Genomic DNA, 23,760 nt, shown 5'->3' with positions numbered 1-23,760 from the left:
GCTCCTGGGGCAACAGCTTGAGCTTAGTGCTACTCAATTACTTCTTAAAAAACTGAACCCAAACCACGTTAAGGGGGTCTATTTCCTTGAGGGTACTGTACTATATCTTGTACAGATGAGCGTAACAGGATGACAGGTTTTACTGTGTTTGCACGGCAAGGTTTTGGTAGTGGGGGGGGAGGTACTGGGGTGGCTCCTGTGGGAAGCTGCCCCCATGTCCGACAGAGCCAGTGCAGCCAGATCCGAGACTGACCTGCTGCTGGCCAAGGCCGAGCCCATCAGTGATGGTGGTAGCACCTCGGGGATAATGTATTTAAGAAGGGGGAAAAAAAACCTGTGCACCTGCAGCTGGAGAGAGGAGTGGGAACATGTGAGAGAAACCACTCTGCAGGCACCGAGGTCAGTGAAGAAGGAGGGGGAGGAGGCGCTCCAGGTGCCGGAGCAGGTTCCCCTGCAGCCTGTGGTGAAGGCTGTGGTGAGGCAGGCTGTGCCCCTGCAGCCCAGGGAGGTCCATGGTGGAGCAGATCTCCACCTGCAGCCCGGGGAGGATCCCACGCCAGAGCTGGTGGATGTGCCTGCAGGAGGCTGTGACCCCTTGTGCTGGATCAGGCTCCTGGCAGGACCTGTGGAGAGAGAGGGGCCCACACTGGTGCGCGTTTGCTGGCAGGACCTGTGACCCTGTGAAGGTCCCACACTGGAGAAGTTTGTGAAGGACTGCAGCCCTGCGGAAAGGACTCATGTTGGAGAAGTTCATGGAGGACTGTCTCTCATGGGAGACATGCTGGAAAAGGGGAAGAGTGTGAGGAGCCCTCCTCCTGAGGAGGAAGGAGCAGCAGTGACAATTTATGATGAACAGACCATAAACCCCATTCCCTGTCCCCCTCCCCTGCCAGTGGAGGGGAGGGAGAGAAATCAGGAGTGAAGTTGAGCCTGGGAAGAAGGAAGGGGTGGGAGGAAGGGGTTTTAAGATTTAGTTTTTATTTGTCATTACCCTACTCTGATTTGATCGCTAATAAATTAAATTATTAAATTAAATTTCCCCAAGTCAAGTCTGGTTTGCCCATGATAATAATTGCTGAGTGATCTCTCCCTGTCCTTGTCTCAAACCACAAGCCTCTCGTTGTATTTTCTCTCCCCTGTCCAGCTGAGGACTGGAGTGACAGAGCGGCTTTGGTGGGCACCTGACATCTGGCCAGGGTCAACCCACCACACAGGTACACCACCAGTCACCCTGCCTGCCACGGGTGGTCTTGCAGAGAAGACTCAGAAAAGGGAAAACCACCCTTGCCCCATGGAAAGGAAATTCCCCTAGACAGGTTTTCTGCCCGCAGAGGTTCCTACAAGGTCCCTGTAAGAATGTCTCACCTGATGTGATGCTGCCCGGGCATTGCTAATGCAGCCGGGCACCTAGCCTGAGGGCTGTAACACTGACAGTAGCATTCTCCTGACCCCAGCTCTCCCCTTACTGCATGAGGTGTGAAGACTGATCTACTGTGCCAGTTCTTTCTGTTACGGGCAGGCCAGGGACTGCCCTCCAAACTGAGCAGCCTGCCTTTGCTGTTCTAAGCCAGCCGTCACAGTCTCAGGTGCAGCAAAGTTGTGACTGCCAGAGCCCATGAGAGCCTGCAGACCCCAGCTGTCTGGGGATGTGCATTTCGGCGGGCTGTGCCCACAGAATCTGGCTTTAAGGCAACCATGGGGCAGCCCGAGGCAGAACCTGCAAGGTTACAGGCTGCTCTGGGGGATCTTCTGTCAAAAAAGCATAGGAGCTGCCGTGATGTTTTTAACTAGGCACAACAAACTGTGGTCCTTGCATGAGCAGTAATGGCTGAGCTGCACCTCTCCACGCAGGACGCGACACTGTCATCTGCCACCTCCCTCCCTGCCCCAGATGTGCTGGGTTTTTATAACACTGATTACCAACTGCCAATAAAGCAGTTCACAGGGAGTGTTATGAAAGGTGCTGTGAGAAAAGGCACACACGAATGTTGCCTGCTTCCCCTGTGCGACCGCAGCAGGGGCTCTGGCTGCCTGTGAGCCGGAGCTGTGTCCACACACGCAGCCGCCCACCCGTGGCAGCTCCCACACCCCCAGGGCCCGGGCAGGAGGGGTGACCGGGTCCCAGTCGGCACTGGAGAGCCTGCATCACACCAGCACCTCGGTAAAATCCCGGATGGGTATCCTTACAGCACGGGCTGTTCCAGGGTAGGCGAGCAGAGGCACCGAGTCTCTCTGGAGACAAGGTGTAAGGCTAGGTTGGCTTTTTTGTTCCTTTCCTTCCCTTTTATTTACACTCATTTAATCGCTTCAGTCCAGCTTTACACAAATGATAGCTTTCACTTTTTTCCCAGGGTTTTATTTCAACATCATAAAAACCACAAAGACTAGTTAAACCCCAGGCGGGGCTGGGCTCCACCTGTGAGCGGGGGAGAGGTGAGTGCTGGCTGCACAGAGGGGTGAGGAGAAAGTACAGGAAAAAGAAGAGGGGAGAACAGCCCAGATTAGCCTCTGCTTTCTTCCTCTCAGGAAAGCTCACAGGAAATTTACTGTGTTAACTCATAGGATTTGGTTATAGAATTTCAAAGTGAGTTTCTCAGTAAAGATCAAATTTGTTTGTTTGTTTGTTTTTCGGAGAGAGAGAGATAGATATTGGATTTCAGCTAGTCTGATGATCCTGTTTTGATGTCCATCTTTGAATAGCGCAGTGGTGCTTGAGTCCACAGCTCCATCATCCTTAACACTGGGCCAGCTAAAGTCTTCTTGTGGAGACAAGAAAGGGAGAGAAATCTGAGAGACTAGTGAGGAATTAATCTGCAGGCTTCTTGAGCCAACTCCTCCTTCCCTGAGGCTTCCAGCCTCCCCATCTACTCTCAGGTCCAGAAAGCCTCACCTGACAAGTCCACTGGGTAAAGCCAGAAAGAGAAGATAAGTCCTGGCTGTTGCCTGGTAACTGCAGGTTTAGCATCCCACTGCCTTTAGGTAGCACCAGCAAGAAGACCTGTGCCTATCAAAAGAGCAAGTTATCTTCTCCTTTTTTTTTTTTTTTTTTTTTGTAAAGCTGCCGTAGTCCTGATGACTACAAATCTTGTTAGAGCATGGGGGTACTAACTGGAATTTGAATGCTACAGTACCTTAATGATGGTGTAAAAAAAGGTCACCTCACATTCAAAGTCCCTTTAATGGGAGAAGACATTTGTTGGTAGGAAGAGAGTAAATACACACACAAACACAGGCATGAATCAAAAGTGACAGCATAGGTGACCACATCATGGTCAGGCTCTGCACAGAGGGGAAAGCAAACCATTAGCTGAGCGATGTCCGAGGCATTGCACCCCTGTGGCAGTGTGAGGTATGCTCCTCTGCTTCCCTCGCCCCCCGCACTGCTTGCTTTAAATTTGATCAGTGAAGGGAACACCGACCATGCATACCCCTAACCTCTCCCTGTTCCGAGTTTATTCCATGTCAGCACTGTAGTGTTATTCTTCTGTTTCAGTACCCATTCCTGCTCCAGAATTGCCATCATTTGAATTTTCATATTAATTTTCTAATGCACATAGAGCAGGAGAAGAGAGCAGCAAAATGACCCTGCCAATGATCTCTGCTGTCAGTCCATCTGAAATATTACCCCCAGTGCTCCTCCAGCGCTGGATAGCTGCAGAGAGCCCCCGGGGGCAATGGGCTTAATGGTGTAATTAAGCAGCTACTGAGGTGGCCAGGGCTGCTGAAGCTCCGGGACTGTAAACGCTCTCAATGCCTATCTCACTTTCTGCAGTTGTATGGAAGAGCTTCCTCCTCCCTCCGCCGCTCCCGAAGGTTATTTGTCACATGAGGAATGCCCTACTGAATCAGATTAATGGGCCATCTCGGCCGCCCAGCATCTTAACTCTGACAGCACCAGCATGAGATGCCATTTAAGGTGAGCATGTGAGCCTGGCTACCAGTGTCAGTCCTGACTCCTCACTCTCCCCACGTTCCCAGGGACTGTATTTGGGCTGTTAGAGGGTACATCCTCGCCTCGTCCCTTTAGTATTTACTTATGGACCTGTTGTTGATGATTTTTTCTAGCCCCTTTTTGGACCTGATGGTCCTGTCTGCCTCCTCGGGCTCCTGAGGCAGCGAGTGCAAGCTGACTGCCTGCGTTGTGGGGATGCACTTGCTTTTCCCTGTCTGAGACTGGTGGCCTGGGGGGTTCAGCAGGTGCCCTCAAACTCTGGCTGTGTACAAGATGCTGGATAACAGTTCTGCAGCCAGCATCTCAGCTGTGTAAACCCTGGGTCACACCCCACCCAGCCCAAGGCCTCTCCAAATAATGTTTTCCTTCCTTTCTCCAAGAGGCTGATGAGCTCTTTATATTCCATATGATGGGGAAGTTTGCTGGCTTGTTAGTGTTAAGAAGAGATTATGTAGCTAATATGTGGGATGTGTAAATGCATTTTTCAGGAAGTTAAAAATAAGATCCTGAAATGCTGATAATTTAAGTTGTGCATATTACCACATTTATTTCTTTTTGTCTGTCTCCTTACTGAGGTTTCCATAAGTTGTCACATGTGACTATTTCTGGTTTAGTTCATGTTAACGTTGAACACCAGTGCATTAGTCTGAAACTCTTCATCTAATGAACCAGGCAGCAGAATGTGGGTATTTTAGACAGACTTTTCCTCCTGTGTTTTAATCTGCTCAAATGAAACAAGAACTTCTTCCCATCCCTCTCTTCCCACCTGTGCATCACACTGTTGGGTAGGGCTTTCTTGTGGCTCATTTGAGGGCAGGCATTAGCAGGCAAAATAATTTTGTAGTACAAGGCAAAATTGTTGTCAATCATCAGCTATCTGGGATGTTTTGGGAACTGCAAGTCAATCTCAGTGGTTTCTTCTCCACTTCTGTTTCTCCCTGCAAAGCTACAGTTGGGATTTCCTGTAAAGGAGGAAGACCCATCCTGGAACTTCCAGCAGTACACTGATAGTCAGTTTGAACCCTCAGTTTTTGTTCTGATTGCCCCTTCCTCCCGCCTTAACATTTCATGCCTATGTACCACTTTGCAACTATTCTGCAATAGTTAGTACTTCTCTTTCTGCATTTCTGAAGTGCAGCTGCTATTTAGTTACAACTGAGTTATTTCGAAGGGCGGCAGAGCCTGTGGTGCACTGTGCCTGCAAATAGATAGCACAGAGACTGTGCCTGCCTGGGAAAGCTTCGCATCTCATCTCCTCTGTGGCACCCAGCCCTGAAACGGGGGTGTGTGGAGGGGTGTGTGGACGGGACAGGATGACGATGACAACAACATTCAAGTCTGCCTGCCCTGACTCTCCCCAGAAGCTCTGCCCCCCTGCCCAAGGAGCGAGTGTAGGACAGCTGGTCTCCTCACTCACACCCGAAACCTTGAGTCCTACCATTTCTCCTCCAGTGCGATGAAGCAGCATCTACACACCAGCTGTCTAATTAATCATTTGTAGGCATAGAGGTGAAGGAGGTGTCCTACAGTCAGAATGGAAAAGAGGAAAATGTTGCAGCTTTGCACCAATAAATGTTTATTGTAGAGTGAAGCTTTCTGAGGCAGTCATCAGAAGCTTTAAAAACTTCCTCACTGTCCAGGTATTTTGAGCAAAAGGCTTAAACTGATGCCTGTAGAAATTCCTGCCTTTTTCTACCCTTGAACTGGGCTCTTCTGTCAGCAAATTTTCCTACTGGGGTTCCTTTTTGGCCAGCTAATGAATGCATAACACATTTGTCATTGTTTTACAAAGCCTCTGGTTTTGCTGGCTACTGTGCTCTGATTTGGTACTCTTGCTCCCGATTTTGAACCAGACTCCTCTTTGTAGAGCTAGTGACCCCTTCAGTTAGCATCCTTAATTACTCCACTTCGTCCTTCCTCATTTTGAACCTCTGTCATGTAGCTGTGAGTAAAATATGACCCCTAAGACCTGTGATGGTCAATGAACAGGCCACTCAGAAGCAGATGCCTACACTGTAGTCAGATAAAAGGAAGCAAGAGGAACCCAGAGTCAGTAGAAAGATTATTTTCTCCCATTCTAGACCATGGCTATAGTTTCATATAGGAAACTGGGATTTTTATTATTTGTACTGCCACAAGAGGTGTCTGTAACAACTGCAGCTCCCCACATCCTAGCATGCTGCCGGTCTCCTCCCTCATTTCCATCAGTGGTGATCTAGTTTATCATGCAATTCCTGTGACCAAATGTTTAATTTTGGGGTTGAAATGATTCATTTGCTTGATTCCACTGACTGTAATGCATAGTGTAAAAGCATAAAAGCATTGGCAAACTTCATGGCTTGGACTCATATGACCAGGATAGCAGTAAGAAGACCTAATGCAGCTTTTGCTTTTTGGTGGTGTGTCTGGTGAATTCAAAAATTGGCCCTGTACACTTGTTAGATGGGAAAAGTAATCATCATAAGCAAACTCAGGGCAGTGTGAAGGGTAAAAACAAATCTGTAATTGTTTGTAATCACAGAGGGCTAGGGAAAGTGTAACCCAGGTAACCCTGCTTGCCTCATGCTTGCAGATTGATTGTTACTTAGGAGTGAAGAGAGTGGAGAAGGCACATCTTAGAAGAGGGTGTAGGAATAAACCTCCTCTGAGGAAAGGGAGTAGAGAAAGATGACAGTAACACCGGGAGTCTTTTTGTATTGACATCATGCTTACTACAATGACAAAAGCATTAGCAATTAAGCACATTCCCCACCCTTCCGTGCAATCCACTCCTGGTGACCACTGTGTGTGTGGCCCTCATCAATGACAGCCATTAGCTCCTTGTCCTGGATGCCATGGGCAAGCTGGCACCCCATCAGTCACACAGGGCTCTCCTTCCCTCGGGAAACAGCCATTCAACTTCCACCATGCATGTGGTGAGGGCTTGAAAACAAAGGTACTATCAAAGCCATTGAATCCAAGGCTGGAAGCAAATGCCATGGGTGACGAGTCCTTCTGCAGAGATGTCCGTAACCGTATTCTGAGGGTCCGTGAAGGCCCATGTAAGCCTAGGCAGCCTTGGTGGTCAGTGCAGTCAGTGCCTCCCTGAGCTAAGCATGGGACAGGAAGGTGAGCACAGCCAGCAGCTCTCACAGTGGTCTCCCCATAGGCCACAAAGGCCAGGAGGGTTGTACTATTTTGGCAGCCTCTCCCACTTGCACTGCTTGAAGGAAGCAGGCCTGGAGGATTGTCTCACAAACCCTGAGCACCACCTTACACTGGCAGTCTTGCCCACCCCAAACTGGGTAGTGGTTGACTGGCAGGACTTGCATGGTGAGATGCCCCAGGTCAGCAGCTCCACGACTGATCCCAGGGATAAGCTCCCAAAAGGTGACATGGGGCACTGGAATCCACTCACAGCTGATGGCCTCGACTGTGGCCACTGATATCCAGAAACTAGTTCTTTGCCAGGCACCCCAAGGGTGATGCAGCCCCACGTGTCCCCAAGGCCATGGTCACAATCAGGCAGAGGACTCCAAGCACAGTGTCCTCTCAGGAGGAAATCCTGCTGTCCTCACACTTTGGGAAAAAACAGCCCAGGACAGCAGACATCAGGTGTCCTCCCAGCACTGCCTCAGGATTAGGTTCCCACCCTCAACCCTCGGCCCACAGCCCCTTGCAGATCACTCTGTCCAAACATGAGTGGGGAGGTGGATGGAGAAGCCAGCTGTGTGGTGCCACTCAGGACCAGCACCGGGAAAGGCAGAAATAGAGATTTTTCTGGCACTGAGCCTTAAAAGGGAGATGATGTATGTACAAACTGATGTGGGGAGTGACACGTTAACATAAGACAGATGAAAGGACAGTGCGGTACTTTCTAGAAGGGAAGGCAAGTGAGGGAGACAGGGTTTGGTGGGGTCACTCAGCTCCTGAAAGTGCCAGACCATACGTGCAGTCAAATTGTTTAGCCCTGGAGGCTGGATTATAGATACTCTGAAATAAACACCTTGAATTTAGGTCGTAATGGGGATGTGAGATGCCTCAGGACCAAATGCTTTATCAGCAGATCCACACTTATTACACTGCATTAATTGCTAAGGTAGTCTGAGCCAGATGTCACACCAGCTTTCTCTTCATCAAAAGCAGCAGCAGCATGAAGTTTCCTATGCATCTCAGCACTCATTTCCTGCAGAACAGCTTTTATATTTCATGGTTCCTCTGCTGTCTTTTCCCCTTGATTGAACAGCTCCGTCTCATTCAACCCAGGAAGAACTTGCATTCCTTCTGCAGTATTGAGACGTATGCACCACCCGTTTTCATGAAGTCCTGAGCTGAAGGCTCCCAAACTGGAAGCGATACAAAATGAAAAATGTTACATGTTTACAGAGACAATACCCTGCCTGCTTTTAAACTAATTAAAGACCTTTGCTCACAGATAAGAAAAGGCTAAAAGTGCTTATTGAGGTCTAATTATTTATTATTGAAGAAGCACCGATTTTGGACCGGAGTGTCCTTCAGCTAAGTGCCATCAAAGCAGATTAAAAAAAGACACTTTCAGAGAGTTTACAGTTTATGCAGTCCTCAGCCAGGTTGGAAGAAAGACTCAGAGCAGATTTATAAACAAATCCATGGGTTTGTGTTAATGGAGCCAGAGTTTGTTCTTGGGTTGTGTAATAGTCTGCAGCACTATAAAACTGAAGGAAACATTATGCAGTAGCAAAATGTTGAGAACTTTATTGTGTACATTTACAAAGTAGTTTAGTCAAAAGCATATGGAGCCATTTAAAATGCCATTCAGCTAACACTGACTTGCCTACACTGTGCGTATATTTAGTGTTTATTGTAATTATAAGTTTACAGAGATGAATCTACAAGTGTGTACTCTTAATGTCGTTGACTGTGTGATAGAGGCCTATTTTTATTGTGGCCTTTGACTTACAAATTTTCCTGAGTTATGTATATAAATTGGAACTTTTAAATATAAAAGTCTATGTTAATGAGAATCTTGTGTATTTTATAAATCAACAGAGCTGCAGACCTCAAACAGATCCCAATTATTTCAAAACAGAAAAAATATTAGCATTTTCTGTCTTTCTTCCCAGCCAGAAAGAGAAATTGTTTGATTAGGTATCAGCTGTGCTTGTGTTCTTGCATATTAGTGGGCTAAGAAAGTTTAATGGGGAAGAAGTGAATCTTCATGCTCACTTCTGAGTCTAAATCCCTGACTCCTGGTGTCTTGCCTGCATACAGGCATTGCATTTTGAACAGGTATCTATTTTAGATACGCTAACTTGGTAAGTTTTTTACACAAACTTGCTTGCTTTTGCCAGCGTGCTTTGGAAGCGTTGTGGTTTTGGTTTTGTTTCTGTTTTCCTTTTTTTAAGGGCAATTTTATAATTACAAAAGGGCAATATGATCTTTTGCTCCATGTCAGTCTCAGCAGCATTAGGGATTTCATGTGAGTTGATGATGGACTGGACTAATCTCACAAGTATCTCACCTTGCGCTTTGACCACTGCATCACAAGCAGGCTGTAGTCCATGTGAGTGCAGCCAAGCGCTTGGAAGTGAGACGTATCTTCAAGGCCCTGAAATCGGGAGGGAGATAGATAAGAATGCATAATATATTGAAGTCTCAGGCTCTTGCATTGCTCAAGCACATGTTTTGAATGCATAGGACTGCTAATGCTGTGGAATGCTTCTTCTTCCAGCTAAACTTGTTATAGCTCTCACATATGGCTACCAAAGCCATATGCCAGAGCTCATGATTTTAGTCAGATCAATAGAAGACTGATGCACATAAAAGCTGTGGGGTTTTGTTTTTTTTTAACGTGCTTGGTTCTCAAGCCTCAGATGATGTCTTACAGTCAGGATAATCATTGGAAAGCCCTCTAGAGCAAACCAGCAAGAAAAAACGAGGATGTGGGTGTTTATTCCATAGCCTCAGGGCTTTGGAGCTCTGTCTCTGCTTCCTCTTAAAGTAGGGCACTAAATCCGCCTCAGCAATTAGGTTTGTATGGCTCCTCTTTCCAGAAACTGTGCAAGGGTTAATATTCTGCTCATAAAATACAGTTGAGATTTTTGTCCCATGTTTATTTTATATTGAACTGATTTTTGACACAGAAGTCCACAACTTCCCAAAACCCTCATGACGACCTTACAGGAAACTTCTCAGGCTCTTTTTTTCTTCCAGGTTCAGATAACTTGATGCTATAAGGTGGCACAAGCTGAGCAGGAGAGCCTCCTGTCAGTGCTGAACAGCCATCTCACTGTGTAGGCAGCCTGCTGTGCTGAGATAAATGGGAAAAGCATGTTTGAAACCTCTGCAGCTGAGGACTTGAGCCATCTTGTGTCCCATATGCTGAGGAAGGCTCCTGTCACTGGGCTTATCACTAGAAAATAGAAACTATGGGGAGACTAACTCTTCATACTCTGAAGTCATGAAGAGCTGTATCTCTACGTTGTGGTACACTGAGTGGACCCAAGTTTGTAGGTGGGCATGGGGCATCTATTTGTTTAGTATGCTAATCAGTTGATAAGATGAACTTGAAAAATGACAGAAAACTCTGCTGTGTGTGCACCCATGACCCAAGATAACCAGACCTGAGACAATGCTGGAACTTGGAGTGGTGAACCAGACTCTCTTTCTGTCCTTTCTTTTCTTTTGTTTCCTTTCTTTTCTTTTTTATAGATTTATCAGTAAGAGACCACATTGCTTACTATCCTTTTCCAAGTTTAAGTGGTTTCTACCACAAGTAAAACATTTTAACCAGACGTTTGGTGTTGTTTCAGCTCAATTTAACCCGAGGGGATCACAGAAACTTTACGACTCCCTGGGTTCCCAGTCGGGGTCGTAGCAGACTGGTATATGTTCAGCCAAATTAAAGAGAGTTTATTCTCCGATGTGTCGCTTCCCTAAAAGCGCTGGGTTTTATTCCAATGATTCTGTGTCACAAATGTGATTCTGCATTAAAATGTCAATATAGGCCAAAGGCTATAGCAGTTATCTTGGCTAGACACACTCCACTGTGGTATTTGTATTATAAAGAGGGCCTGTATGTCTGCATCCCACTGAGGCCCTGCCCTGCACTGCCGTGGTCTAGACGTGCTTATCTGGACCAGATGCTGCAGACGTTAAATGTTCCCTGAGGTTTGCTCAGTCACCAGCACCCTTCACGGACTCCTGGCAAAGAGGAGGACAACACAGTGGATATCTAGGAAATCCCTAACTGTACTGAAAGGACAAGTAGAAATCAGTTCCTCAGTGCTTCTTTCAGTACAAAAACTAGGGAACATCAAATAAAATTACTATGTGGAAGGTCCAAAAGAAGAAAAAAGAGGTTGTTCTTCACAAACATGTACTTACGCTGTCATAGGATGCTAAAATGTACATTGGCTTAAGAATGGCTAGGGAAAAGACCTTTACTGAGGGGAATTGAATACAAACCCACTATCTCTGGGTCAGGCAGATTCTCTGAACCACGGTTTTATACAAGGCAAGAAGAATATCCGTGGAAAGCAGCACTGCAGGCTTGCCATGCTCCCACACTCTTCTCCAGCCTTCTGGTTTTGGTCACCATGGGAAGCAGGATGTTGGGCTTAGGTGGCCCTTTGCTCTGACACCATATATCCATTTCTATGTTTCTACTGTTCCTTATTCTTTCTGTTATCCTTTGGGCTGGCTTAGGAGAGCCTTGGTCATGCCAGTGCTCTGCAGTACAAACCAGACTTTTCTCTCTCTACTTTGAGCCTCCATTGGTGGGTCCTACGCCCTTTGGAAGGTGTCAGATGGTCCCTGATTAAGGTACTGATTATGCATTGAAGAGGGTCAGGGTGAGCATGTCGGTTGTTTTCTGGATAAACTACAGATTATAAATGGGATGGGGATCATGGATTAAATCTTTTTTGTGGCTCCAGGTGTTTCCTTCTCTCAGCAGAGGCCCAGAGTTGCTCCACTCTCTGTGGTCACATAAACCTTTAGTGTGTCCCATTGTCAACAGATTTGATAGAGGACACTCTGACACCCTCTCTGGACCAGGCCAGAACTGTGGCTTTAGGGTTGTCCTTGGCAAGAAGCAGAGGGAGGCTTGGTCAGCCCTTCTCGAGGGAAAGCAGCTCTTTGCTGTCTGTCATCGGCTAGCTCCTCCTGACTTCCTCTTCATTTATGGGTTTTTTTAAGGATAACGCCTATCCTGGGACATTGACTAGAGAGTTTCATTCTCTATATCTAGGTTTCATATACCTTTTCTATATCAATCATATAAAATCTAGTCTTTTTAAACACAGGCTGTTCACTGCTACACTCTTTTGGCCACCCCACAGACTTCCATAGCAGATTTCCTAGCAACCCTATTGCCAAAAACAGCCAAGTGCTTTGGCAATGCAGGCTCTATGCCAGAAAAAATCAAAAGACAAACTGTATTACAACACTCTGAATAAGTAATGGGTACAAATGATATTTTAGAAAAGACCGGGCAAATTGCGCCTCAGTCTTTCATTGCTCAATGTTTATGAGCTACGGGGAGACTTTATTCTGTTGCAAATAAGGGGTTTCTAATGATCGAACCTTCAAGGCAGGTGATGACGATCTTTTGTAGTGCTGTATCAGAGAGTGCTGGCAGCAGACCCAGGGCTCCAGAATAACTCCCCAGGTGCTAAAGCCAGTTTTGCTGCGGTTCAGGTCCCCAGATCCAGCCCTTACAGTGCCAATGAGCAGAGTCCCTCCAGGGGGTCACCGGGCAGCACACGCCCCAGCCACTCCCTCAGAGGAAGATTCCAGTCCCTGCTGCAGCTGCTACGTCATTGTAACCTCAAACTTGTTGTTCTTGGGCTGGATCCCAGCTAGCCTAAAATGTTGGTGCATGCCCACATTGCCTGGACATTACAGACACCCGCGGCAGTGCCCCTGGGCCATTAACACCCAGTGTGTTCGGCACGGCTCCCATCTCTGTGCAGGGACTGGAGGGGTGCAGAGCTTTTTCATAAACCCTTTTTGGGGAAGTGGCATACAGGGTAAATGAGATTTTGTCTGCCTCTCCCCAGCCCTCATCCTAATTAAATGGAAAAAACATCCAGCACTTGAAATGCTCCCCAGAGCTATAGCCAGAAGTAGCGCTTGGACATAGTTTGATGGACTCGGTGTGGTGATCGGGCACTCAAAATAGCCATAATTACCACGTCCTGTTTTGGACCAGCAGCAGCGTCACAGCTATTTCAAGGATCTGCTTCCTGCAGGTGCTGGTCAGCCCCTGCTGAGGGGTGTCTGCCCTGTGCTAGCTAGTTTTCTCTCCCTCTTTTTTAAAAATGTATTTATTAGCAGCATTTAAAAAGAATTATGTCTACCTTTTGATCGAGGTGAAAACCTATTTGAAACTGGTGTGGATGCTTATCTTCACTGAGCTTAGAGAGTCTGAGTTACAAACACGGGAGGCACTAGTTAGGGAGGCTTGTTTTCTAATTCATTGTCCAAATTCAACTTTAACTAAGAATCCCATTAAAGCCAAAATGTTTTATTACCTCTATATAAATCCCAATACTTATATTTGGAGCCTTAAAAATGTTGTCTGTAAAGTCAGCCAGATAAATTTCCCAGGGACCATAGAAAGTTGCAGGGAAGATTTAGTGCTTGCTCCTCCTAGGAAGAAGGTGGAAGAGAGAATTACTGGGAAGCAGCTGAGAGAAGAGCAATCCTGGCCTGACCGAATTCACACCCTCAATTTCAAGTGGTGGAAAAATTGCAGAGGAACATAACCAGGATGCTGCACACAGCGTTATTTGTAATCTGTTCTCATATGTCATTAGGATATTTTCAATCTTGCTGCCTGGAGGCATTTAAACAGCAGTTCACCCACCACCCACAAAATCCATTAGTTTAAACAATAAAAACGAACCATTTGGCCACACAGCAATGTCCCTAAAATTGCTTTGGTAACTGCAGATATAATGAGGATGGAGACTTTAGAGCTGTCTGAGGATCATGGCAGACCTAATGGAAAATATTGCCACTTCGAGCTGTTCTCTGTAAGGGCAACACCACACTTCAGTTTGCTTTTTATAGACCACTCCATAGCCGGAGAACAAAATTTAGCATGGGGCAGGTACTGAATGCAGAGCATGTCTTGTATATGCATGTTTTTTAGGGTGGCTCCTCTAATGTGTGCTTGATAATGTCTGAAGCTTCACCTAGCATCTGGTACTCATTAATCTGAGTGGGTCTGTGCAAACCAACCAAAAGCAGGACTGCTTTTCAAAGCATCTTCAAAAGGCAGCAGGTGTGTAAGCGGCCGAGGAGGTTGGGGCTGGCCCTCATCCCTGCCCGGGCCTGCTCTCCCTTGCTGGGGACCACCCTCACCAGCTCTGCTGATGGACCTGCGGTGTAAGTGTTCCCTAATCCCATTCTGTTAAATGACTCAGGCTAGATAACTTTCCCCATTAAATGTATCAACAGCCAGGGATATTTTTATTTTATTTATTTTTTCCCCCCAAGAGTAATTTCCTCAGGGCTGGAGAGTGGAATTTTGTTTGCAGCCATAGCTTCACGCAACCGCCCTGCTCGGTTTATTGCTGAAGTGGGTGATACCCAATCCATCCTGCACTTGGAAGCAAGGTGCTTAGCGACCGTCCTCTGTCAGCTTTTCTACTTTATGAGCTTGTCAAACTGTTTTTATTCACTCCTAATATAATCTTTCCACAGTAAGGAGCTTGCATGGCTAGAGACGGGCGGGAGGCTGCTGCTATTACCTGGAACTGTGATAAATTGCTAGGCAGCCTTCGGGGTTGCAGCAGCTGCGGGAGTGCTTTTCTTGAAGTTTCAGGAACTTTCTTCACTCCCTGTGCTTTACGTGCATGTCACGGTGTGCATTTATTGACTTTCTTTCAGGAAAGTGCCTGTGTGGAGGGAATCGTAAAAACTGATCACTTAATCAGTGCATAAAACTAAGTCACTAGTAAGTTGTCCATGAGTAGCAAGAGCAGCACCAGTATCTCGCCAGACAAATAATCCCACACCAGGAAGCTTGACTATCTGCGAATTACTGTTCAAAGCAATTGCATTTTTCAACTGGGATTGCATGGGATTATGGTATTATAAACGGGATTTGCTCTAATGGCCAACGGCCCTCTGTATTTTATGGATTACTCCAGCTTCTCCTAAAAGGAATTTTGATAATGCTCCTTTAATGAGACTGTACTAAATATAATTAAGTCCTGCCTTCCCCTTGAAGTGGGATCTTCTTCTATGATATTGGACATGAACACAAAAGTGAATTTTACGCATTCCTTTTCAGGGGGAATGCGTGACCTATATATCAAGACCTACACAAACAGATATAAGCCTAACCCTAAATATCATAAAAAAAAAAAAAGTTTGGTTCTTTTGGAGCAATTTGGGTCCTGAAGGACTCTGCTCACCCATTATTCTGTCCCAAATGGTCCAGTTTTAAAACTGGAGATGGTAAATCCTCTGAGGACATTCTACAAGTTCTTTGTAGAACACTGGCTCTCCGGGGCCTGCGGTTAACACCGACCATTTCCAGGCCCCTGACCCCTTGCGCTGAATTCCCTTGACAGAGCGGGGATGGGAGAGCAAAGGGAATAAACACCTGGTTGATGATGGGCAACGGGAAGCTCCGCAGTTTTTCCTGCTACTGGTTCAAAGCACCAAGTGCCTCTTCATCATCCCGCACCCTCGCAGGTGGCTCGTGAAACGGCGTGCCCCGCCTGTCCCCTTGCTGGAGGAACAGACCCCCCGGTCAGCCGGCCAGCACGGCCGCGTCCCGGGCCAGCGGGCGAGCCGGCCCAACGGGTGAGGTTTTGTGGAAGGTCGTGGATGGGGAAGGATGAGCCAGCGCAGCAGGGTTGGAAACCGTAGTCTTCTCCGAGCTGAGGTCTGGAGCGACTCAGCCAGTCACCCGCGCGAGGCAGCCCCACCGCAGGCACGCTTCATCTCACTGTGGAGACAAAAGCTGCAGGTGGTGCTGGAGAAGAGGCTGCCGTGGTCTGCAGACAAACCAAGTTAACAGGAGGCTTTCCCTGGATAGATCTTGCCGTCTTTATTCTACGTCTAGCTCTACCCGACCCATTTGTTGTAGAGAAACAGCAATTAGCTTGCTTTTCCACCCAATGCGCACCTCCGGTTTTACTCTGTAACCCAACCTGCAGCTCCATCAACTGATCTCCACGCTCACCTGGAGGGGTCCTGGCTGTGAGCTGGGTACAGAGGCCCCCCTGAAGATCACCATGCTCCCTCACCCTCTGCGGCCTCGCCCCTGCTGGCAGGGAGCCCTGTGGCGGGGGTTGCTGCGCTCTCCCTCTGCCGCTGGCCCGTCCCGGGGGGGCCAGGGGCTGCAGGAGGCTCCCGGGCTGGCTGCCAGCCGGCGTGGGGCAGAAGGTGCCGGGATGGGGTTTATGTGCCACAGCTCGCCAACGGCTTCGCCCTCTCCCTGCAGCTTTTGGGAAAAAAAATGACCGGCAGTGCCGTTTTGCCCTCCCCGGGCACCCGCTGCCAGGCCGCAGTGCTGGGCTGGGTGGTTTTGCAGCTGGGGAGGCTCCTCCTGGCGTCCTCCGCCGGGGCACGTGGCAGGGCAGGGCAGGAGGCCGGCGGCAGCGGAGCAGCGGTGGCGAGAGACGAGCCGGCCGGCAGGTCGGTCCTGGGCAGAGGCCGGAGGTTGGGCGCTCACGCCGCGCTCCGCTGCACGAGCCAGGGCGGCCGGGCGGCGCAGAAACACACCACTACAACAGGGCTCCTCCAGGGATGTATTTATTTACATTAAAACACTATTATACAAACGGAAAAAAAGGAAAAGAAGAAAAAAAAAAAAAAAAAAAAAAGAGCCGACACCTGAGGGAGGCAGGTGTGCTGAATTTGGCACCCCTCACTCCCCACCCCGCCTCGCTGCCGCCTTCCTCCTGCTCTGGTCTGACTGCGAGTGCCCCGATCCTTGTAGGAAAATCCCCTCCCAACCCTCTCTCAGTATGAGCATCCGTGTTTTCTGTTAAGTGGCCTTCAGAAATCTTTGTTTTCTGCCTCCAAAGAAAACTCTTGCCCAAATGTTTTTTTCTTAATTTATTTATGTAACACAGTGTAGAAAGCTATCAATTCATAAGCAATGGTTCTGTACAATCATCCTGCAGAGGATCCCCGTTAATTTTCGACCAGCAGGCACTTTTCCCCCCCCCGAAGTGCTCACAATTAACAGGGATTCTTTTTAGTATTTTTTGAAGATCAAAAAGATACATGGAAAAGAAAATAAAGTTTACCTTTCAATGCCTAAAGTGTGCACATAAAACAGGCACAAAGAAACGAATGTGTATTCCCATGATTTCTACGTCACTAATACAGCAGGAGCAACAATCTGTACAATAAAATGCAGCTGCAGAGGAAAAGAATTTCAGTAACTCATCTGGAATACTTTTTAAAAAATGTTGTTTTACTTTAAAATGCATAGTGATCAGAAAAAAATGCTCAGCAAAGAGAAGCAGCTAAACCCCACAGACACAGAAAGCATCCCCCATCAATTCTTAAAGCATATTTCAATTAGGACTTAATTTTTGTCACAAATCACAAGAATAATATACAACTGGCTAAGGAGCTACATGATAAATAATTGGGAAGGAGAATCTATCCATGCACTAGTTAAATACAGCTAACCTCTTTACAGTACACAAAAAACATTCATTAATAATGTAGTGTAAAGACTGAAATGTAAAGAGAAAGAGAAAATACATTACTGATTTTATTAATTCAAGTTCAGGCATCTACTTGTGTTACAGCACAGCTGTCAAAAGGCGAGAATGAGTAAATAATAAAACAGAGTGTTTTTCTTTCTTTCCACATTATTCTATAACTGAACACCGATGGGCAGTGAAGCAATCATTCTGCTGTCCAACTCATGAGGCTGCTGTGGTGTCCTAGTTCTGCATCTGTTCAAAGAACTTGTAGGTGGGATTTTCATAGCCATTTTGCTGCATCTTGGAAAGGTGGCGCTCCTCTGGTGTCACTGCAGCATCCACCTGGTGTGAGAAGAAACAACCAGGGTCAGACTCTTGCTTAATTCACAGCACATCCCACATGTCCCCACTTCATGGCCATCCAACGTACTTTGTACCTTCCCCTGTGCATTCAGGCAGAAATCATCCTCTGAAACACAAGACAGTTTGTTTGACAGGTTCTTCCCTGCCCCCCCCCCTTTTTTTTTTTAACTAAGTGGGGTACATAAGTTAGATCCCAAGCTCAGTCCAAATCTCATACGAAAGTCTAAAATAAAAGTGGCTGGGAAGCGACAGGGATACTCCTCCACTAAACAGAGTATTAAATCTAAAACCTGGAGGCTCTCACTTTGTCTGAAACGACAACTGTCTCTGAAAACTCCTCTCTCCGAGTTACCAAGGTCTGCGAGTGGCCTCATCAGCAAATTCAACAGACGGCACCGTACCCAGCAATAAACACGAAGCCAGCAAACAGCTTTAAAGTGCAACTTGCAAGAGATGGCCTCCCTTGGACAGACATGGTTCACTTTTTGGACAGAGTAATATGCAGGAGAAGATAAGGCAACATGAACAATTCTGCAACCCATTTTTTTGCTGCAGGCCTTCAAAACCAGATGACCAAACTCAGCACTACCAGCTTTGGTTTCTGCTGTCTGGTTCAGGAAGCATGCAACTCCACAAACAAGAAAAGGGGACGTATTTTGCACCTCCCCTCTAGTCCCCCATTATTAGTTCCCCGCCCCCAGGATATATATCCCTACCTGGACTTGGGATCAACTGGATCTCAAAAGAAAAGAAAAAGCTTACTAAAAAGCTGTAGGAAGTGGCTTGAGGCAGTCTTCTGTCTATATCATGCTCTCAAATGTGTTGCCGATGCTGTAGTCTCAAGACCAAGAAAAACTAACTGGAAAACCTAACATGAGGGTAGCAAGGAAATGCCAGACTAGCCAGGCACAAGGTGAGCAAAAAATCCCACTGCACTCACGGAAATGGAGCTTCTCTGGCTTCAGCGTTGTTTGGTTCAATTTAGTGACAAAACGCTTGACATGTCTGCACTGGTTTAAGTATTTCTACTTAACAAAAATTGACCTTTCTTGATTACGTGGAAGACGGGCACAAAGACAGCTCAGTCGAGACTTCTCCATCGAATACCTGCTGCTCCACAAATTATTTTCTTCCCTCACTGAACATTACAGTAATATAAAAGTCCATCAGAGTGGGTGAGAACAGTCTCTAAATGTTAATTAGGTATTTTGCCTCTGCCGTATGAACTCAATAGCTGTTGTGTATTCAAATCCTACCATACCCTGGCTCTCTTGCTAACCACCTAAGAAAACAGCTAAGAAAGCCTGCTCGTCATTTCATTTGCTGTTATCTCTAGCATTTGACAGCTCTTAAAAGAGAAGGTAAAAAGTGAATTTTACATTGTCAAAAATTTAAAATCAGGAAGGTGCCTAAGACTCTACACTAACGTATTAGGAATGAACATATTTCGTATGGATTCGTGTAAGTAGTGACCTTTAGAAAAAACAGCCACTTACTTTTAGCATAAAAATAGCTTTTTGGATAACGTAAAGTGTATTCTCTCAAGCAGCCTTATATTGCAGGCTAACTTACCCTAACATTTTAATAAAAAAGCAAATAGAAAAGTAGTTATGTCTGATACTCGTTTTAATTTTACTCTACAATACTGGAAATAACTCAGCTTAGTGAGGACAGACTATGACCTTCAGTAAGTTGTTACCTGATACCCTGGAGAAAGATTAAAGGAATGTTCTTTCATGCTTAGGACAAATGCCGGCTGCTCAGCTTATTTTTGCAGCCGTTCATTTATTGCCACAGGTTACACACCACAGTGCCATCTTTCCCACAGTACCAAACAGAAAATGGCTCCTCTCAGAGCCATCTTCTATCCTCATGTTCTTTTATCTGTTACTTAAGAGAAGAGATGGTTCTGTGTGGCATGTGTATTGGATTGCTCAGATGAGCTGTTAACCCCAAATCTGATCCATTTTCATATCTATGCCCTTTCTAAATCTCCTTGCCCATGTTCCAACTCTCAACGTGCATTTTAAGTCAACATTCTATCTTCCATCCAATCTTTTTCTTATGCAGTAATTGCACATTATTGTGAAATACCCAACTCTAAGGGTCACATACTCTTTTGCTCCAAGCTATTGTGAAACTCTCCACAGTTGGGAGCCCTGAGCCCTCCAGCAAGCCCTTGGCTCCGGCGGGCAGGGAGCAGGGCACCAGGCAGAAAGGTTCACTGTGCTGAGCTGACACGGTGCTTCCTGCCTTTCTCATTCTGCAATATAACGTGGCCTTTTTTGCTGTTAAAATACCGCCATTCAAAGGCTGTCTTTCTCTTTCTCTCTTTTTTTTTTTTTTTTTTTTAAATTGGATTTTCACAGAGTAATTCTCTTATGCAACGAACCCCATATCCATCCACATCTTCACCTGCTGCAACATCGTCTCAGGCAGTGAGACCCTGTTTAGAGAGATGGCGCTCTTGCTCTAAGCTGTTCTTTCCAGATTTCCCTTGCCTTAGAAATTAGCAGGGAAAAAAAGGTGTTTTTCTTTCCCTGCCCCCCTCCCACTCCAGAAGTGACAAAAGAAACTTTTTCTTCTCTTCTGAAGTATGCAAGCTTCCCCTGGCCAGCCCACGTGAGCAGTGAGCGCTCAGCTTGGCTGTCAACCATCATTTTGATCCATCAAGGACAGGAAAACCCCTGGGAATTTCACAGCCTGTCTCCTCTTCAGCCTCTCCACCCAAATCCCCAAGACATTTCTGTACAACAACGTGCTCGGCAGCCAGTGTACAACAGCACACTTGCCTCTTACAGACTCGTCCGTGCCTGCTGCCCAAGCTGCACCTACGCCCAGCAGAGAGGGCGGCGGCGGCGGGGCTGGGCGAGAGGCAGCCAGAGCCACCCGACTCTCATCTCTGCAACCGTCCCCAGGGGCTGGGTTGCCTCCTGCTTCTTCACCTGCCCTTTCTGCAGGGGTTGCCAACTTGCCCCTCCACAAGGATGCACCATCTGTATCCACATGCAGTGAGTCAACTTCTGGCAAGTCCTTGATGCTATCGCTGTTTGGCAGAGCACTTGTTTCTGGTGCATGTCATCGGTATAACAGCAGTAGGGCCTAACAAATTCATTCCATGTAGGTTTTGTACAAACATGTAAAAGGCCTAATCCCTCCCCTGAGGACCATGCAAGTTTAACAGCATTAACTATTTCCGTCGTGGCAGTGTCGCCGCATGCCATCTGCTGCTGCTAAGGTTGTCACTAACGTGGCTGCGAAGGGAAGAGAAGAACAAAGCAAGGAAAACGGCAAATGTTCCTGTAGCCTTTTCAGCATTTACAGAAAACAAGAATACAAAGCAAGTGCAGAGGAAAAGCCACACTTCCTTTCATTCTTGAGGGGGCTGCTGTGGCATCAAGTCAGCCCTGGTTCCGGCACAGTTACACAACGCTACCGGAGTATCCAGTGCCTCTCCAAATCAAGAAGTAAAAACCTCACAATTCACAAATAAACTCACCGACAGATTCTCTTCTAGCATGAAATTAAAATGCAATACGAAGCTCTGGGGTTGAAGGATCAGGGATCTCCATGTTCCAATACATGTCTGAGAGCATCTTCCTCTCTCAGAGGCTGCCCTCACTCAGCTGGGATGCAAGGGAGGGGTATGCCAGAACCTGTGCTGTACTTCTTCATATTTAAGCTCCAAACAACACTGTATTGAACTCTGTCACCCATTTTAGCTTAAGCCTCCTACTTAGCACTTCTTATTCAGGACTAGAAGACGTGATAAGTACACAGTATAACCTGCTTGTGGGTAAGAAATCGGGTAAGACAACAACATAAATAAAAAATGAATCAAAGAAAGTGCAAGGCAGAAGAGACTAAAGAATTGACGAGAAACTAGAGAAAACTGGAAGAAAATCAGAGAGGAGAAAGAGATTAGGAAAAAAATACAAGGAAGAACAGCAAAATCAGACTGAATGTTTAATATCCTTGCAGAATATTCCATATTAAAAACTCCCACTTTGATAAAACAAGTTTATAGTGAAAGTCCAATAACCTCTGAAATATGGCATTTATAGATGAAAGGGATTTACTGAGGCTCCTACTTGCAGTCTTAGTCATTTTTTTTTTTTTTTTTTTTTTTAATTTCCCCTTTAGCCTTTAAAATGACTATTGCTGGTACTTCCTCTCCTTCCTGTAACTGTCTGCTGCAGGGTAATCCATCTCACCACCAATGTACGTGCACTATCGCTCATCCTCAATGTCTTCTACTCACTTTTACCCATTTCAACTCTACTCAACTCTTCCTTTCATTCCTTACAACCGTTGTTTTGGGTATCGCTCTGCCAAACAACATGCCTTGAACCCGATTATCTCCTTGTCAGTAAATCCCTAAAGCCCTTTAACATTCTAAGAAGCTTTTTGCACCCATTGTGGAGGTGGCAGAAGTTGAACGCAGTATTTAAGAGGTGTGGGTACACTGGAGCTGCTGAGAAGCAGCCTAGACACTTCTCTCTTCTACAACATGATGTCTCTTGAGAAAATGGCTCAGTCAGGTAGCTAATCTCTTTTGAGACTGTTTGTCCATCCCCTTCTGCTCCAGCCTATGGATCTTTCACACAGAAAATCCTAACATGGACTCAGGAAGATTGTAATGCTACAGAAAAATTCACGTGCTGCCCCTACACATGTGGGCAGATCAAAAGCCCAGACAGGAGGTGCTGGCAGCCCTCAGAGATGCACTAACAGGTTGTTTAAATGATGGTAAACGGATGCTGCCTAATATACACCTGCAGACTGGACTTTGAGAGACGGACTTTGGAGAGTACTACAGCAATTTTAATGGCTTCTTTGATACTGCTGCAAGGCCTCCCGTTGTCACCTCTCCCCACATGCTCCTGCTGGAGGTGCTGCCTTCGTAACAAAGCAAATGATCTTCAAAGAGGAGATCCCGAAAGAGGAGGAGTTGAGACAGTTTGGCTGTATTCTGGAGCACAGGAGAGGTTAGACACTTGCTTTTCCCAGCTGCTTTCATGGAGGAAGTAACCTCCTGCAGACAAGCTGCGGTGGGCGCACCAGCAAAAAACATCTTCAAAATGTTTGCCAGAGCTCCTATGCGCACATGTAGTAAGTAATTTTCAATCACTCAAGTCATTTACTTACTTAACTGTGGCAGTCCTTCTCCTGAAGAGGTTGAAACGCTTTTAAACATTTATATTCTCAAACTTGAAATAAAATTACTATGATGCTTGTTCTAAATAGGACAAGTATATTCCTCCTCAAAGGTTCAAAAAAAGGCTAACAGGATTTTTAATAACATCTTTTGTTAAAAAAACAGTGAAATGAGAAAAAGTATGAGAGTCAGAGTTGACTTTTTGGAAGATAAGAATACAGGTGGAACAAGACCAGTTTTGTAATCTTCCATCCATTATCACACAGTTAAATTCTCACAGTAACTTCTGACATGGAACAGATAGGTTGCAAGTTTTATTAAAATATTCTCAGCCAACCCAGAGCTGTTGTACAGGTATTTTTACATGAAGTGATTTTGCTCTTTTGTGCCTTTTGTGTACAGCACATTAAAGGTGCACTGTTGCTGAATAAATTAATCCTCTTTAGAATGGAACGGCTTAATTTTGAAGACATTTTAATATTAAACATCAACTGTATATGGATCTTTAGGTGCTTTTTTTTCCCCTCCACGAAGCATGTGCTACAAAATTTTCACCAACCTAGGACAAAAATAGATGTTATGCCTTTCTTGCAGGCGAGAAGCTCAGACAGTGAGGCTATGCAGTCTGCCAAGACCACAGA

The 23,760-nt window shown here is 46.2% G+C and overlaps 1 protein-coding gene across 5 annotated transcripts in view; it reads right to left on the bottom strand.

Annotated features, from left to right (window-relative positions):
- Positions 1 to 17,148: 17,148 nt before the first annotated feature.
- Positions 17,149 to 23,760, bottom strand: part of LOC104363994 (amyloid beta precursor protein) — a 220,877-nt gene continuing 214,265 nt past the window's right edge. For all 5 annotated transcript variants that reach the window (XM_042789042.1, XM_042789041.1, XM_042789044.1 and 2 more), the window contains one exon: positions 17,149 to 17,940. In XM_042789042.1, coding sequence (XP_042644976.1) covers positions 17,839 to 17,940 — 102 coding nt within the window. In that variant the 3' untranslated portion in view covers positions 17,149 to 17,838. The remainder of the gene's footprint in view (positions 17,941 to 23,760) is intronic.

The sequence above is a fragment of the Tyto alba genome, unplaced genomic scaffold, assembly GCF_018691265.1.
Source record: "Tyto alba isolate M040663 unplaced genomic scaffold, T.alba_DEE_v4.0 Super-Scaffold_14, whole genome shotgun sequence".
Classification (NCBI taxonomy): domain Eukaryota; kingdom Metazoa; phylum Chordata; class Aves; order Strigiformes; family Tytonidae; genus Tyto; species Tyto alba.
The sequence above is the reverse complement of the archived record's forward strand: the minus strand, read 5'-3'. Positions and strand labels throughout refer to the sequence as shown.